The sequence below is a fragment of the Phyllobates terribilis genome, unplaced genomic scaffold (genome assembly GCF_046119375.1).
Source record: "Phyllobates terribilis strain yellow unplaced genomic scaffold, ASM4611937v1 Scaffold_10__3_contigs__length_209671492, whole genome shotgun sequence".
Lineage (NCBI taxonomy): Eukaryota > Metazoa > Chordata > Amphibia > Anura > Dendrobatidae > Phyllobates > Phyllobates terribilis.
Genome location: NW_027362770.1, coordinates 151627431 through 151646402, shown reverse-complemented (window position 1 = coordinate 151646402; position 18972 = coordinate 151627431). Strand labels below are relative to the sequence as shown.

General features: G+C 43.2%; 1 protein-coding gene across 3 annotated transcripts in view; it reads left to right on the top strand.

The window, feature by feature from the left end:
- TSPAN9 (tetraspanin 9) overlaps positions 1–18972 on the top strand; it is a 692453-nt gene that overhangs the window by 433098 nt on the left and 240383 nt on the right. For 2 of the 3 annotated variants that reach the window (XM_073649938.1, XM_073649939.1), the window contains exon 5: positions 15815–15894. In XM_073649938.1, coding sequence (XP_073506039.1) covers positions 15832–15894 — 63 coding nt within the window. In that variant the 5' untranslated portion in view covers positions 15815–15831. Of the gene's footprint in view, positions 1–15114; positions 15895–18972 lie in introns of those variants that run through there. The other variant, XM_073649937.1, reaches the window with a different exon arrangement.

Genomic DNA, 18972 nt, shown 5'->3' with positions numbered 1-18972 from the left:
GATGCTGCAATCAGCAGCTCTTCCTTAGGCAGACTCGGCCTTTTCTTGTTTTACATGGTCTTCCATTCATTTGAAAATTTAAGGGGAACTAAATGGCCAGCTGAGACTTTAGCTGATTAGGTCACTCCACTAAATACTCTATCAAGGTGCCAGTCAGAGAGTCAAAACAGAGATCTCTGCCTGAGGTTACCTGTTGTAGCAAAGCCAGGTAGGCTAGAGTTAAATTCTAGCACTGCAGATCTTGATTAGCTGCACCTGACTTGCTTTAACTAAGAACCAGGGGCTGTGTTCATTAGGTGTGTCTGTCTGCTGGATGTTGAGCAGAATCGAGTGTGCTGCTGATGAGTGACCAGCCAAAATGTGAGCTGTAGCTGAGAGAAAGACGTGCAAGGGTCTCTTTCTGGATGGAAGCTGCATTGGTCAGCTAGGAAAGCTGAGCAGTCTGTGTGTTGGAGCTGCAGAGAACGGTGTGGAAGCTGGAGTTGAACTGTGCCTGGAGCTGAACACTTCTGTTTGGCAATAGATGGTGCTGGAGCTCAGGCTGAACGTCTTTTTTTGTATGAAGTTTGCTCTGGCAGAAAGTACTATAATCTTTTTGGGTGAGCCCACACTAATATATGTGTCCTGCTAAATGAACTGTTTATTTGTGGTGATACCTTTGTGCCCGGAAGAGGCTGTTTTTGGTTTTGAATCCATTGAAGTTTTACGAAAACAATAAAACTGCACCTGTTTGGACCAAACCGCATTGCCTGTGTGAACGCTACCTAATGTGTACCTGAGTGAGTGAATCCCTACACTGTCCATAGGCTCCTGACTTCTCTCAGCTCTGCTCTTTTAGTTTCTGAGGAATCAAGGGGTGGAGGCGCTCTCTCTATCCCTCTATTGGGCATATAAGAAGGGAATTTAGTTGATTTGATTGCACTCACTATATTAATTTAGATAGAACATCATAATCTGAACTCTATTGGAAGAATTTATTAGAATCTGACTTTTTTAATCCGATCTTAATAAAAAGTCAGCTGTTGTAAAATGAACCTTATTTTTAAGATGGGCACAAATTTTTAAAGGGTCGTCAAACATAAAAGATTAATGACCTATTCTTTCAGTCCATGTGCAAGAAAATCATGGCTTTGAGTTAAATATTACAACAATTTTTGGCGTAACTTATAGTAAACTTTTTTGAAAAATTATGCGAAAGATGAAAATTTTTGTGCCATCAATTGTGCCTGGTGTAGGGGATATGATAAATTCCCCCTTCTATCATTGTCAATTGGTTTTCTGATGCTGGGACCCCCAGTGATCAGTGAAGGAACCAGATAGGGAGTATTGTATTTCACTGCAGTGCCTCCGCAGGTAGAATGGAGCATTACATCTAGTCCCCATGATCACTAGTCCTCCAGAGAGATAGAGATGTTCTTTGTAACTTGTTTCCCGTTCTGGCTAATATATATATTGGGACCCCGATCTAATAACTCATAATAAGGGTATTTAAAAGGAAGTTTTCAAAACTAAATAGACCTTTAATTCGAAAACACCACACTTCCCCGTAAACCACGAATTCTTGGTCCGTACATGGACCGTGAAGATGGACCGTGTAAAGTTATAAAAAGAAAAGGATGTAACTTGTCATAATCATTTAGATTAGAATACCTGGGAAAAGCTGAGTAACAGCACTTCTGGCCACTGTCATATCTGCCAGCTGTCGGGAGATCATTTATTACCTACGTAATAGACCAAGAAAAGATTTCACACAAGAGGACGACTCAGGGGTATTTCTTTTACTCCTGAGAAATGTCTTTGGAATTTATATTTTTAATGAAATAACCCGGAGAGTTCGGTTTTATTTAATGCATTTGACATTTTCAAGTTTCAGCTTTTAAGATTTATTTCAATATTACCATTTCCATTACACAGTTGACCAACCCAAGGTAATGAACAAATTATATACAATTTTGCAAAACATTCTTAAAATGTATCTAGATGGATTTGTCTTATATACGAAGCGCTTAAAGGGAATGTGACATCAGAAAATGACCTATTGTTTAAATGAGTTGTCAACTACTGGACAACCCCTTCTTATATTCTTAAATACTCCCATATAAGCCCCAAATACCCCCATATAAGCACTGACCTAGACCATGGACCAGGGTTGCGCAAAGCGTTTGTCTCATCTCTACCACAAAGGTCTATTTCTTATAAGTTGATGATATGTTAGTTGACAATGAGGCGCCATCCTGGTGCTATCACCACCCTTACAGTTCTTCTTCTTCACCAGAGAAGGAACTATGGTCAGATCAATACTCTGCCATCCCATTTGCTGATGGATAAGTAGGTTTGAGCCAAACCAATTAAGGGCACCCACAGGGTCTAACAGGCACATGGATGACAACAAGTATTGTGGCGAATAGAGATCCTACATGGGTAGACATCCAATAGGGGGGGAATCAATAGGGGCGGACGTGCAGTACTCAGCCACGGCCACTATTTAGACGATGGAGCTGTGTATCTCCGCAACTCAGCAGTTCCAGCCGCCGCCCACACCGGGAACAGCTAATCAGCGGGAGTGCTGGGTGTCGCACCCCCACCGATTAGACATTGATGACCTGTTCTAAGGATAGGTAATCAATTTTTAGGTCCAGGACAACCCCTTTAAGAAAATGTGACCCAAGTAGGCATTTTTTAGAGGTTTTGTGGTCATTTTTAGGCCCTTAAAATAACCTGTGAATGGGTATCTGGATGTTGGGAGCGTTACAAATTTGCCTTTGTGATGTATATATTTGTAATTGCACTGCTTTCCAAAAAAATCTATATATAAGAGAGTGATTTTTCATTTTTGGAACATAGAAATGCTTTTAGTGTAATGTTCAGAGCAGACATCAAATATTACATCTCCCCGCCTGACCCGGCCGTCATCAGACATACAGCCAGTAATGGTAAATGAAATCACTGGTAACGGATCCCTGACACAAGTGTAATTATGATAGATAGAGCTCAGATGATGATTACGACCCGACCCCTATATCATTCCACATAGTGAGAGTAACAGGTCAGAGAGGTAAAGATCACCAAACGCTGCCTGATTAATACAGACACAGAAATTCCTATGTATTATGGGGTCCCTTCACTCTGCAAAGCGGCAGTTGGGATATTTTTAGTAAATATTTCCAAAAATTCAAAAACATTCTAAATTCCAATTAGAGTGTGAATGAATGAATGACCTGGTGATACAAGTCATAAAGGCGTCATCAGGCTTACGGTCTTTTAAGTCATTCCTTAATTATTTTGACACCCACATGGATAGAATCCTTGGTAATAGCCACAAATAGCAGCCTTTACCATGCCCAAAAGGGGTCACCGAAGACCCGGATTGGTAAATCTATTGTTAGGCATTTTCTTGCCTGTTTAGTCATTCTTTTCAAATTTTTCAGCCATTTTTTTGCTAGAGACCTTACGACTAGAGATGAGTGGAAGTTCGGGTTCTGGTACCCGACCAGAACTTTAGTCCAAAGTTCGATTCGGTTGCCAAAACTGTACCCGAACTTGAACCATAACCCAAACCCCATTAAAAACAAAGGGAATCCGAACTTTGGAGCAGGAAAAATCTCTCTCTCTCTCCTCCCGGACTTCCCCTGGAACTCCGGACTTCCTGGAGAAATCAGTGTTCGGAGTTTAGCACCGGACACTAGCTGTCCGGTACGAACCCCGAAATTTAAAGTTTGGGTTCGCTCATCTCTACTTACAACCACTACCTGTCCATACGTATAATAGGATACCTGGGAATACTCTACCATGTAGCATCCATGATAGAACCACCTGAGACAAAAATTCTCAGCCTCCTTTTGAAGAGGTATAAAGGGATTCTCCGGCCTTAGGCTACAAGTCTGCAGTCTCTCTATATGACTACAGACTTGTAATCCTCATAGTCTACACAGTGCGCGCTGTCAGGATTTTGCGTGCGGGTGCAGAGAGCAGGGGGTCATGGGACTGCAGGTGTATGATTTGCATACTTCCAGCCACATTCCAACTAGACGTCTCTGGTCTTGCTTAATACACTTGCACTGAGTGAGGCTGCACACGTCTAGTCGGCACATGACAGCATGTATGCAAATCACATACTTGCAGTAACGTACCTGCCACTCCTGGCGCCGGCACTGGAAAATCCTCACAGCACACCTTGCAGGCAGTTTGAGGATTCACAGGACTGCAGTCACATACAAGGACTCCAATCTTGTAGCCTAAGTCCGGACAACCCCTTTAAGTCCGCACTCACACTGTGTGACTTCAAACTTTTGAGTCCTCACAGAGCGCACACTGTGGAAATAATTTGCATAAAAATGGTCTATTCGGAATGTGATCGAAAGTATGCGATTTGCATTTAGTCGGTTTTAGTCCGGCATGTTTAGTTTGAATGTGGCTGGAAGTATGCAAATCACATACTCTCGGTCACATGACCACCGACTGGCGTATGCATTGGAGAATCCTGACAGCATGCAATATGAGGATTCACAAATCTGCAGTCATATAGTTCAGAACTACCGCTTTAATGGCGATATGTCATCAGAATATGACATTGTTTAAATCACATTTTTGTGTTAAAAGTATTTTTTAAACACTTTTGATAATGTTTTATTCCTTATCACAATTTGTGTTAAAAATAAAAATTGAAATTTTGCAATTTTCACATCGGCCACTGGGGTTATTCTATTACTTCACATGTACATGAACAGCAACAGACAGACTCCTCCCCTATCTTTTGTATTGAAGCATCTAATGAGCGTGTGCAAAAGTCATTGTGATAAAATAGATGAACTGTAACATGGACTATTGTGATAGGTGGATAAAGGGTTATTATCTGGGCATAGAGAGGTGTTACTTATTATTGTGATCCTGCGTCTGATGATAAGGAAACAGCTGAAAAGTCCTCCTAAAAGGACAGGAAATAGCAGCCTAAAATAACCCCAGTGACCAGTGTGAAAATAATTAATTATAATTGTTTTTTTTTATTTTATACAGATCATTATATGGAAAAATAAACTTTGCCAATTTTTTTTTTTAAAAATGCATGTAAAAAAATTTGATTTAAACAATCGGTTACTTTCTGGGGTCACCTTGCCTTTAATAGCCTTTGAAAAGCGTCAATCATGGCATAAGCGCCTATTTTTCATGGGACTTTTCTAAAAAATGGGACTGATTTGCATAAAAATGGGCATTTCTTGCCAATCTTTGGTGACTTTTCTGGGCTGGCTTAAAATGTTTTGCTGGCTACTGGGAGGTCTGATTTTTGTCTGGTTTATATGGAGAGGCTAGACACGTGGGAATATTGACACTTCTTTGGCACATGGCTATTGGAATTGCCAGGGTAATTGTGACAAATGATGGTGAATGTGTTTTTCTGCGTTATCACTAGTTGCTGTAGTTTGGAGGTTATTTTCTTATTTGGCCGACCATTACATCATGTTGCAGCATAAATATACACAATTCTGCAGATCAAGGTGAAAATTTAGGTCTCCCACTCGTGCAATGACTGCAAATGCCGAGCCGATGTAGAGATAAATAGCGAGAATCTGCCATTCATGGGGCTGCAAATTCTAAATGTGTCTGTGTGATTTATCTGTGCACTCTTAAAGTGGTTGTCCAGTTTATAAGACCAATATCATGTCTCTCTGAAGGTCTGTGTCCTATCTTTTATTATGCAGACTAACCACTATGTTTAATGCTTTTGTAATTCCTAATCCCCCCTGTTGGGGTGCTGTAGGGAAAATATTTGCTTACCAACTGATTTCCCCAAAGATCACTACTGATCGGTGGGGGTTCCAGTAGTGGAGCAGTTTATGATCAGCTTTTTGTTAAGAGACCCTTGTAAGAAATAAGGATTTCCAAAGTGGAAACCACCTTTATGGGAATTGTCCACTTGAAGAAAACTATAGGCTATAAGCTTTTGTAGTTATAAGAAAACAAATTGTGTATTACTTACCCTTCCCAGGTCTAGCACTGAGTCTCTGCCGCTGCACCGGTCTCTTTTGTTTGTCTGCCGCACTGAGTTCCACCACTGCTCCTGTTCTCTGTTGTTTGCAGCACTGAGTCTCCGCTGCTGCTCCCAGTGTCTGTTGTTTGTCTGCAGCTTTGAGTTTCCGCGTTGCTCCCAGATGATATTGTTTGTCTGCAGCGCTGAGTCTCCGCCACTGCTCCTTGTCGCTGTTGTTTGTCTGTAATGCTGAGTCTCTGCCATTGCTCCCGGTGTCTGTTGTTTGTCTGCAGCGCTGAGTCGCCATCACCGTTCCTTGTGTCTGTTGTTTGTCTGCAGTGCTGAGTCTCCGCCGCTGCTCCTGGTGTTAGAACTCTCCTGTTAGGTTTTTTCTATTATGCTGGTCACATGACCGTTTTTGCCTATTTAATCCTGCTCCGCCCTCCTGGCCTTGCTGGACTTCATTGTAATTTCTACTCTTAAGCTAGCCAGGTGCTTAGTTTCCTTTCTCAGTCAGTTTAGCTAGGTCTTCGGACCTTTATGTTCTATGTTGTGTGTTTGTCTTTTACTGCTACAATTTCTGCTAGGAGGTGTCCAACTTTATCCCAGTCCCTAGTTCTTGTAGGGATCCCTCCCTTGCATCTATAGGTCTTCGTACAGACTAGCCGAGGACTTTAGCGGGTCTGATCGCAGGATCAGGTTCCCCGTTACATCATAGGGATCTAGCTTAGTTCTATTGTAGGGACAGATCTCCTTTCTTTCCTTAGTGCTTGTAGCAGATCATAACACCTGGTGTCTGTTGTTTGCAGCTTTGAGTCTCTGCCGCTGCTCCCAGATGATGTTGTTTGTCTGCAGCGCTGAGTCTTCGCCACTGCTCCTTGTCACTGTTGTTTGTCTGTAGTGCTGAGTCTCTGCCATGCTCCCGATGTCTGTTGTTTGTCTACAGCGCTGAATCTATGCCGCTGCTCCCTGTGTCTGTTGTTTGTCTGCAGTGCTGAATCTACGCCGTTGCTCCTGGTTTCTGATGTTTGTCTGCAGTGCTGAGTCTCTGCCGCTGCTCTTGATGTCTGTTTTGTTGTTTGTCTGCAGTGCTGAGTCTCTGCCGCTGCTCCCAGTATCTGTTAGTTGTCTGCAGTGCTGAGTCTCCACCACTGCTCCCGGTGTCTATGTTTTTGTTGTTTGTCTGCAGTGCTGAGTCTCCGCCGCTGCTCCTGGTGTTTGTTGTTTGTCTGCAGTGCTGAGTCTCCGCCGCTGCTCCCGTTGTCTGTTGTTTGTCTGCAGTGCTGAGTCTCCACTGCTGCTCCCGGGGTCTGTTGCTTGTGTGCAGTGCTGAGTCTCCGTTGCTGCTCCTGGTGACTGCTGTTTGTCTGCAGTGCTGAGTCTCCGCCGCTGCTCCCGTTGTCTTTTGTTTGTCTGCAGTGCTGAGTCTCTGCCGCTGCGCCCGGTGTCTGATGCTTGTCTGCAGTGCTGAGTCTCCACCGCTGCTCCCGATGTCTGTTGTTTGTCTGCAGTGCTGAGTCTCCACCACTGCACCCGGTGTCTGTTGTTTGTCTGCAGGTCTGAGTCTCCACTGCTGCTCCCAGGGTCTGTTGCTTGTGTGCAGTGCTGAGTCTCCGTTGCTGCTCCTGGTGACTGCTGTTTGTCTGCAGCGCTGAGTCTCCGCCGCTGCTCTCAGTGTCTGTTGTTTGTCTGCAGTGCTGAGTCTCCACGGCTGCTCCCGATGTCTGTTGTTTGTCTGCAGTGCTAAGTCTCCACTGCTGCTCCTGATGTCTGTTGTTTGTCTGCAGTACTAAGTCTCCACCGCTGCACCCGGTGTCTTTTGTTTGTCTGCAGCGCAGAGTCTCCGCCACTTCTCCCGAACTCTACTATTTGTCTGCCATTGCTCTCGGTATCTGTTGTTTGTCTGCAGCACTAATGTCATGTTGACAGCACTGCAGACAATCAGTGAGCTCAGTAGCTCTTGCCCATATGGTGCTATTCCCCAATAATGCAGCATCTGATAAAACATGACACAAATTTTTTAAATTCTTCCACAATTAGAGATAATTCAGACAACTGCCACAAACTACTGACCTGATGTTAGAACCTTGCTGTTAGGTTTTTTTTCCTTTGCTGGTCCCATGACCTTGTTGGCCTATTTAATCCTGCTCCGCCCTTCTGGCTTTGCTGGACTTCATTGTATATCTACTTTCTAGCTAGCCTGTGCTCTGTATCTAACTCTGTTAGTTTGCTTGGTCTACGGACCTCTATGTTCTATCTATTTTGTTTGTTCGTCTGTCTGCTACTATTTCTGTTAGGAGGTGTCCCATATTCCTCCCAGTCCTTAGTACTTGTAGGGATTCCCTCCTCACATCTATAGGTCTCCGTACAGACTAGATTAGGACTTTAGCAGGTCTGATCGCAGGATCAGGTTCCCTGTTACATCGTAGGGATTCAGCTGAGTCTTATAGTAGGGACAGATCTCCTCTCTTTCCTTAGCTTTGGTAGCAGAACATAACAGTAAGTCCAGCCTGCAAATTCTCTAAGGAAAGATTTTTTTTTTTTTTTTTTTTTTGTTCCATCATGGTGTCGGTTCAGGATTTGGCTAAACACCTGCAGGGACTCTCTCTGGAAGTGGCCGAGCTCCGTCAGCACGTGAGTAACTGTCCTGGAGCATATTTCTTGGAGCCTAAGGTATGTTTGCCGGATTTATTTTTTGGTGAACATCGAGAATTTTTTTCATTTAAAAATGCTTGCTTATTGTATTTTCGTTTGAGACCCAAGTCCTCTGGGGATGAATCCCAGCGCGTAGGGTTCATAATGTCACTTTTGCGCAAAGAGCCTCAGGAGTGGGCCTTTTCTTTGCAACCTAGTGATACATGCTTCAGATCAGTGGATAGTTTTTTTTCTGCTTTAGGACTATTATATGATGATCCTGACCGTGTGGCATCAGCTGAGACTGAGTTGAGACGTTTAAAACAAGGATCAGGTAATGTCGAAAAATATTGTACTCATTTTCGTCGTTGGTCCACTCAAACAGGGTGGAACGATTCTGCTCTGAAAAGTCTATTTCTTGCTGGGCTCAGTGAAAGGGTTAAAGACCTGCTAATTGCTTATCCTACACCTGAGGATTTGCAACAGGCTATGCAATTAGCTATACGGGTGGATAGAAGACTGCGTGCTAAGGTTAATGAGAGCAAATCCTCTGCTATGTCAGTTTCTGGTTATGATAATGTGTGTACTAACAGTGGTGAACCGATGGAGATTGGATCGGTGGCACCTCGCTCTCAAGAAAAAGACCGTCGTTTTTCAGAAGGCTTGTGTTTCTATTGCGGAAAATCTGGTCATTTGATTAAAGGCTGTGAGCTTCGTATGAAGAAAGAAAAAAAAATGGTCAGTCACGCCCGTATTGCCTGTTTAAATTCCAAGGGTATATTTTTAGCTGCTTCCACGATTGCTCAGGAAAAATTTATGGAATTTCGGGTGTTTGTTGATTGCGGGTCTACACTGAATGTAATTGATGGGGGATTCGTGGAAAAACTCAATTTAAAACCTGAACCTTTATCATCCCCCATTGCTGTGGTTTCTGTGGATGGCTCCCCTTTGAAGAATATTACTCTCAAGGTCAGTGAATTTCCTCTCACTATTAATGGTGTTCACCATGAGAAATTGGATTTGGTAGTGTTGAATAACTTGCCTTCTCCAGTAATATTGGGTTTGCCCTGGTTAAAATTTCACAATCCTGTACTGGATTGGTCTACCAGTGAAATTAAATCCTGGAGCCATAAATGTTATGACAAGTGTTGTAACGGGCGTATTGCAGCTTTGGATAGGGGAGAATTGCCTGTTCCTATTCAGGATTTTTGGAGAGTTTTTTCTGAGAAGGAATCGCAGGTTTTGCCTCCCCATAGAGACTATGATTGTTCTATTGAATTTGTCCCTGGAGCGACTCTTCCTAAAAGTCGTTTATTTAACCTTACTATTCCTGAGAGGAAGGCTTTGGAGGAATACATACAGACAAGTTTGGCCGCCGGTCACATTAGGCCCTCTAAGTCTCCTGTGGCGGTTGGATTTTTTTTTGTAAAAAAAAAGGACGGCGGTTTACGTCCTTGTCTGGATTTTCGTGAGATTAACAAAATTACGGTACGCAATCCTTACCCACTGCCATTGATTCCTGATCTGTTTAACCAGTTATTGGGGGCCAAGTGGTTCTCTAAAATTGACCTTAAGGGGGCATACAATCTGTTGCGCATGAAGGAGGGTGATGAATGGAAGACTGCTTTTAACACTCCTGTGGGTCATTTTGAGAATCTGGTTATGCCTTTTGGTCTTACTAATGCTCCTGCATTTTTTCAGAATCTGATTAATGACATCCTTAGACCTTTGATCGGTAAAAATGTGGTTGTGTATTTGGATGACATTTTGATTTATTCGCCAGATCTGGAGTCTCATTGGCGGAGCGTGCGTGAGGTATTACAGTTATTAATGGACAATTCGCTTTTTGCTAAGCTGGAGAAATGTGAGTTCGCTGTACAGAGAATTAGTTTTTTGGGCTACATTATCTCCAGCAAAGGTTTTGAGATGGATCCGGTTAAGGTTCAGGCTGTGCAGGAATGGCCTAGGCCTATTGGTTTGAAATCGATACAGAGGTTTTTGGGTTTCGCCAATTACTACAGAAAATTCATAAAAAATTTTTCTAGTATTGTCAAACCTCTGACTGATCTCACCAGGAAAGGTGCTGATGCGGTTCAGTGGTCTTCTGAGGCCATTGAAGCTTTTGTGTATCTCAAGGAGAGGTTCACCTCTGCTCCCATCCTTATGCAGCCTGATGTTACTAGGCCGTTTTTGGTTGAGGTTGATGCTTCCTCTGTGGGGGTTGGCGCAGTATTGTCTCAGGATAACGGGGATGGATTACATCCCTGTGCCTTTTTTTCAAAAAAATTTTCGGAGACTGAACTGAATTACGATATTGGTAATCGGGAATTATTGGCTATTAAACTCGCATTTGAACACTGGCGCCACTTCTTGGAAGGTGCGGAATTTCCCGTTCAGGTTCTTACGGATCATAAAAATCTGATATATCTTGATGCTGCCAAGCGCCTGAATGCCCGTCAGGCTAGGTGGGCACTGTTTTTCTCGCGGTTTAATTTCTCCGTTACTTACATCCCTGGTACTAAGAATGTTAAGGCGGATGCCTTGTCTCGCAGTTTTTCTCCCATAGTCGGTGCTGAGAAAGAGGAAAACATTTTACAAGAAGGTGTTGTGATAGCTGCTTTAGACTCCGTTTTGGAAGATGAGATTCTTAAAGCACAGGAGAATGCCCCATCTAACACTCCTCATGGGAGGTTGTTTGTGCCTGGGACCTTTAGGAGAGATTTGTTTGTTGAGTGTCACGAATCTCGGTTGGCAGGTCATCCCGGAATCTCTGAGACCAAGAGACTGGTGGGTCGCAGTTTTTGGTGGCCTGGATGGCAGAAGGAAGTCATTAAGTGGGTGCGCCAATGTACTATATGTGCTAGATCTAAGTCCTCACATACTCCTGCTGCGGGGTTGCTTTGTCCTTTGGAGGTCCCCAGTGCTCCTTGGACACATTTGGCTATGGACTTTATAACTGACCTTCCCTCCTCTGAGGGTTTTACTGTCATCTGGGTGGTCGTGGACCGTTTTAGCAAGATGTGTCACTTGGTTCCCTTCGTCAAACTGCCCTGCGCTAAAACTCTCGCTAAGGCCTTTGTCAAGGAAATTGTCAGACTTCATGGCGTTCCTACTGACATTGTTTCTGATAGGGGTCCTCAGTTCGTGGCTCGTTTTTGGCGTGCCTTTTGTGACAGGTTGGGAATTCATTTGTCGTTTTCGTCCGGATATCATCCTGAATCTAATGGCCAGACAGAAAGGAAAAACCAGGATGTTGAGCAGTTCTTGCGTTGTTTTGTGGCAGACAATCAAGAGGGGTGGTCTGAGTTTCTGCCACTTGCCGAATTTGCTCTGAACAATCATACATCTTCTTCTGCTGGTTGTTCGCCTTTTTTTTGTTGTTCTGGGAGACATCCGTCGTTTGGGTCGTTCTCCAAGTTGGGATCTGCCGTGCCTGAGGAGGAGAATTTTTCCGGTGATTTGGAAAGAGTTTGGACGGATGTGCGTGGTAATCTTCAGGAGGCCAACAGAAAATCTAAAGACTACTTTGATAGGAAACGACAGGAGGTTTTGTTCGCTGTTGGTGACATGGTTTGGTTGTCCTCTAGGAATCTGCGGTTGAGGATTCCTTCTAAGAAATTGGGTCCCAAGTTTGTAGGGCCCTTTAAGGTGCTTCAGGTTGTCAACCAATCTGCTGTTAGGTTGGAGGTTCCTACCTCCTGGAGAATTAATCCGGTCTTTCATGTCTCTCTGTTAAAAAAAGCTGTTGTGTCGGATGGTGACGCCTCTGCCTCTGTTCCTCCGGTGGTGGAGGACGGGGAATATGAAATTTCTCGCATCCTTGACTCTAGACGGTATAGAGGTAGTTTGCAGTATCTTGTGGCCTGGAAAGGTTTCGGACCCGAGGATAACTCTTGGGTGAGGTCAGATGATGTTTCCGCGTCCAGACTTATCAGAGCGTTTCACAGGAGATTTGCTGATAAGCCTGGTCCTAGGGGATCCGGAGGATCCTCTTAGAAGGGGGGGTACTGTTAGAACCTTGCTGTTAGGTTTTTTTTCCTTTGCTGGTCCCATGACCTTGTTGGCCTATTTAATCCTGCTCCGCCCTTCTGGCTTTGCTGGACTTCATTGTATATCTACTTTCTAGCTAGCCTGTGCTCTGTATCTAACTCTGTTAGTTTGCTTGGTCTACGGACCTCTATGTTCTATCTATTTTGTTTGTTCGTCTGTCTGCTACTATTTCTGTTAGGAGGTGTCCCATATTCCTCCCAGTCCTTAGTACTTGTAGGGATTCCCTCCTCACATCTATAGGTCTCCGTACAGACTAGATTAGGACTTTAGCAGGTCTGATCGCAGGATCAGGTTCCCTGTTACATCGTAGGGTTTCAGCTGAGTCTTATAGTAGGGACAGATCTCCTCTCTTTCCTTAGCTTTGGTAGCAGAACATAACACCTGACCCCAATGCTGGAGCCGCTCCTGGGAGTCCCTAATATTTTTATATCCGAAAGTTATACTATTATTACTATATTATATTGATCTAATATATTATTATTCTAATTACTGTTATTAGTTTATGATTCCTCATATATTATGATAAATTAGTACACAACTGATGGTCCCAACCCCATTTATAAGGCGAGAAATCCCACTTATTAAACCTGACAGGGCACACCTGTGAAGTGAAAACCATTTCCGGTGACTACCTCTTGAGGCTCATCAAGAGAATGCCAAGAGTGTGCAAAGCAGTCATCAAAGCAAAAGGTAGCTACTTTGAAGAACCTAGAATCTATATATATAATCGTCTTATCCCGTCTGTCTGTCTGTCTGTCCAGGAAATCCCGCGTCGCTCATTGGTCTGGCAGCGGCCAATCAGCGACTTGGGATTTCAGAAAAAAGATGGCGGCCGTTAGCGGCTCATCTGCGGGACGGAGATACAGCCGGGAGATGACCGGCGCGAGGCACTCATCTCCTGGCCGGTAGCAGCAGAAGGACCTCGACCGCCGGGTCGGGATACTTCTGCTGCGAGCAGCCGCTCATTTCCCGGCTTCTCGCAGTGGAAGTAGCCGCACAGGCAGCGGCGCTGACATCCATGCGGCTAGGGTGTCAAGGGAGGACCGGGGAGCGGTGCTGCGGGTCGGGATACTTTTGCTGCGAGCAGCCGCTCATCTCCCGGCTTCTCGCAGTGGAAGTAGCCGCACAGGCAGCGGCGCTCCCCGGTCCTCACCAATACGATTTCGCTCCCCGGTCCTCACCAATACGTTTCGCTGATTCGTCGTGCTCTCCGGCTGCGACCAATCAGTGATCTTGCCGCAAAAGTTAAACACCGCTGTGCTGATTGGTCGCGGCCGCTGCCCGCGAACAATCACAGATTTGGGCGCAACATTTAAATAGCGGCCGCGACCAATCACCGATCTTGGCACCACATTTAAACACTGCTGTGCTGATTGGTCGCGGACGCTGCCCGCGACCAATCAGCGATCCTGGAGCCACATTTAAACACTGATGTGCTGATTGGTCGCGGCCGCCGCATGCGACCAATCACCGATATTGCTGCCAAATTTAAACACTGCTTTGCTGATTTGTCGCGGTTGCCGGCCGCGACCAATCAGCGATTTTGGCGCCAGATTTAAACACCGCTCTGCTGATTGCGCCTGGTCGGCCGCATACATATTCTAGAATACCCGATGCGTTAGAATCGGGCCACTATCTAGTATAAGACATATTTTCAGTTGTTTCACACTTTTTTGTTAAGTATATAATTCCACATGTGTTAATTCATAGTTTTGATGCCTTCATAGTCATGAAAATACAGAAAAATCTTTCAATGAGAAGGTGTGTCCAAACTTTTGGTCTGTACTGTATATTGCACACTATTATTATTATGTTGTAGTTTGCTCAATTTTATTATTACTTATTAATTTATGTTTTGCATACTTTGTTATTATTACTTTTTACATTATATATTGCATGCTTTTATTACTCATTTTTATTTTTATTCATATTATTATTATTTTATTTTTATTATTATTTTTATTTGATTACATGTTATGTTATAAATATTTGCCCCCTATTATTACTATTATTACATTATATATTGCACGCTTTTATTACTAATTTTTATTCATATTATTATTATTTTTATTTTATTACATGTTATGTTATATATAATTGCACCTTGTCTTACTATTATTACATAATATGTTATATATTGCACACTATTGTTATGTTACATAGTATGTTGCACACTTTTATTTATTATTGTTATATCTTGTGCACTATTATTATTTTTACATATTATTCCATCCTGCCTAGAGAACTGATCACATTCGCTCCTTGCTCTTCATTTTTTTGAGCAGCCCCCCCACCCCTCTCCCCATCCTGACATTGGAGAGATTCTCTGCCGTGCACATGTATAGTCAAACTTAAATGAATAAGCCTTTTAAAGATATTATGTCATGTAGGCCGTGCCTGCGAGTCCCTTTTGCAGCCTCCATTGGCTAACTGCGGAGTGGGGAGGGCTCGGCAGAGTAAAGCTGGATGACTTGAGCGCTGCTTCAGGGATTTCTGTGGGATTACCCACTAGTGCAGCAGCAGCTGCTGATGCTGCTCCTCTGTACATCAGACACCGCAGCCTAACACAGATCCTGCAGATCCTACGGCAGGGACATAAGCCACCGGGAGACTTCCCAACCTGGCCAAAGTCTCATCGGTGATGCCGTTAGGTGATGCCGCGATCTGCAATTTTTCTTTTATTTTTTTATTATTCCCATTGAAAGTTAAACGACCGATCGGATAATTCGAGTTTAGACCCAATTCTATTTGACGGAGACGGAGAGCGGCCAACCTTCTCCCCCCATTATCACCCTCCTTCTGGGTGTAGGACAGTGACTGTCGGCTAGTGTATTATTATTTTTTTTCCTTTTTTATTGTGCGCCGGATTTAATGCTGAGACATGCAAAACACTAGCTCTGGGAACGGTGAAGCTAAAGACTATGGAAAAGTCGAGTAGCGAAGACTCTTCTATACACCGGAGTCCGTCCGTGGACAGCAGGGACTCAGCTAAACCTTCTACCTCAAGCAGGGAATTTGGTAGAGGATTCACAGCCGGAGCTTTTTATGGCAATGCAGGATCTCGTACACCGAGCAATGCTGGCGTAAAAAGGGACAAGTACTCTGCACCCAAAGGAGGCAAATATGTGGTCTTTTACCTGGATCTATCCTTTGTTTTTCTCCTAGAATTTAAGAAGTGCAACATGGCGAGAGGCTGCCTGTGTTGTTTGAAATACATGATGTTCCTCTTTAACTTGATTTTTTGGGTAAGTTCCATTTTTTACATCCTTACTTCAACTTGTACCGTAATTTTTCATCGCACCAAACCTATGGCACAGACGTCTCCAATTCATTACACCAGCAATGGGGACGGGAAGGGTTAAAGAAAAGGGGTCAGCACCTAAGGAGTTAAAAGTAAACGTAATTTTACATGGGGAGGGGGTCTCTTCTTTTTCCCAATATCTACTTTTGCTCGGATCGGATTGCACCAAACTATTCCGATTCGATGCATATAACATGTTCTATTTATTGGAGGAAAAATTAACAAGGAGGGGTTCTTCTTCACAATTTCATTCATTGGCAATATATTCCCAATTTTTTTTATTTTTTTTAAAAGTTAAGAAATGTTAACATTTTACATAATGTATCTACTTTTGCCCGGATGGGATTGCACCAACCTATTCTGAGTCGATGCATATTAAATGTTCTATTTATTGGAGGAAAAATTAACAAGGAGGGGTTCTTCTTCACAATTTCATTAGTTGGCAATATATTGCAAAATGTATTAAAAAATGTAAGATATGTTAACATTTTACATGTATCTACTTTTGCCCAGATCGGATCACACCAACTTATTCTGAGGCGCCGCATGTAGAAGGTTTTATTCGTGGGCAAAAAAATTCCCAAATTGTTTAAAATTTTTCTTTCTGTTTTTACAGAAATGTATACTTTGCCTTAACTGTATAGCACCAACTTATTCCGATGCGCTATATGTAGTCTCTATGGGGAGAGGGGGGTAGAGGATATCTGATTTAACTATTTCATGCTCAAATGCCACACCAACCAGGGTCTGTGCCAAAGAGTTCGATAAAATTTGCGGGGGGGGGGGGGGGGGGTAAGTTGGGGATGTCTTTTACACTTTCATTCTATTAGTTGACAATAAATTCTTCATATTTTTTTTTTGGGGGGGGGGGGGGGATTTGTAACTTGCTACACATTATTTATGTACATACCAGTCCTTATTGGCTCAGATGGGAAAAGAATATTTTAACAAATTTTCAAGTTTCACATTTTGGGGGAAAAAATTGTCATTAAAAGTAATAGTGTATCTAGTTCGCCTTGTGTTGTATAGCACCAACCCATTCCGAGGTGGTGCATATAGGATATAAGCAATGCCTATGGTGGAAAGGGGTGTGTGGAATATATGATTTAACTATTTCATGCCCAATTAGATAGGCTGTCACATTTTCATTCTGTTGGCAATAAATTTCCCCAAAATTCCCAAATTTCATATATTTGGGATATTGTAATTATACATAATGCATTTACTTCTTCACCTTGCTTGTATATCGCAAACCTATACCATAAGGGAAGAGGGAGGGAAATATCTGATTTAACTATTTCATGTCCAATTTTACAGAAATGGGATAACATGCAACCGTGGTGGCATGCAGGACAATGTACTAACGTATTTGTATAATGTGGTATTAAGGGTGCTGCTCGATTTATGTAAAGGGGGTTTATAAAGGCTGCAGAAATCCACACGTGCTGCAGAAACGGTCCTATGTAAAAGAGCATAATCCTACAGGAAAAATAAGTGTATGGTTAGTAGGTATCAAAATCCTCCCAAATTTACAAAGCCTAAGGCTAATTTCATTCCAACTTGTCTAGTGTCAGGATCGCCCCTTAAAGCCATAGCTCACTCCCAGCTGCAGAGTCTTTGCAGCTATTTTCAGCACTGAGTGACCCCAGACGGCAAAGGTTTGGGTAAGGATAATTACATGGTGTATGCCCGATGGGCACGGACTGCAAGAATGTATCAAAGCTTTCCCTATTACCTGCTCTGATAACTTTAGGGGACCGGGGAAATAGAAATATGAGAGGAAGGTTGCACCAGGGACTCTGCAGGTATAGAGGGGGGTGAGATAGGAGGATGCAGCAAGATGAGCGCTGCCAGGTATTTGCTATGAAGAGGGGATTTATGGCTGAGCTATGGGCACAGCTTGGAAATATATGGATGTAGCCGAGCTGAATTTGTCATTTAACTCTTTTGGCATAAATCATGGTCAACCTTTAGGCTTTGTCCAAACGTTGCAGCAAAACCCCAATTTTTCAATTTTTCGGTTAAAAAATGTTGCGTTTTTCTACCAAAAGAGAGAATTGATGACTGAGCTATGGGCACAACTTGGAAATATATGAATGTAGCAGAGCTGAATATGTCATTTAACTCTTTTGGCGTAAATCATGGTCAACTTCTAGGCTTTGTTCAAACGTTACAGCAATTTTAAAATTTTTCATTAAAAATGTTTGCATTTCTACCAGGTATTTGCCATGAATAGGGGATTTATGACTGAACTATGGGCACAGCTTGGAGATATATGGATGTAGCAGAGCTGAATTTGTCATTTAACTCTTTTGGCGTAAATCATAGTCAACTTTTAGACTTTGTTCAAACGTCGCAAAAACCCCCCAGAAATTTTCAATTTTTCATTTAAAAAATGTTGCATTTCTACCAAAATAAAACACAACGTGGCCCCCAACGCAACCCCATGATGTAATTGGGAATATGGAGGTCATTTATGGATGTAGCAGAGCCGAATTTAACTCTTTCGGGGTACGTCTCGATAACTTGTATAAAACATTGGAATTTAATGTTTACCCCTCCAAAGTGATGTGTGGACACGTGTTGGCACTTCCTCCATGATGGCTGCCATTGGCTGAGGTCCTAGTGATAAGACGTCCGCCAACGTATGGTGCTATCATAATGATGCTTGACAAACTGGGCTCTGCTGCATTCGAAAGGGCTACAAAAATTAAGGATAAGAGAAAAGATATCTTAACTGATGGGCACACTTGATATGGAAAGAGTTGATGGACTGTACGCCCCCCTTGATACACCCCCTCTTTTTTATTTCTAGGCAGCCCCTATAGAAGGCAGGCTCGGGTGCAGAAGTGCTGGTTAAGAGTTAATGGACTGTACGGCCCCCTTGATGCCTCCCCTCTTTTTTTAGTTCTAGGCAGCCCCTATAGAAGGCAGGCTCGGTGCAGAAGTGCTGGTTAAGAGTTAATGGACTGTACGCCCCCCTTGATGCCCCCCCTCTTTTTTATTTCTAGGCAGCCCCTAT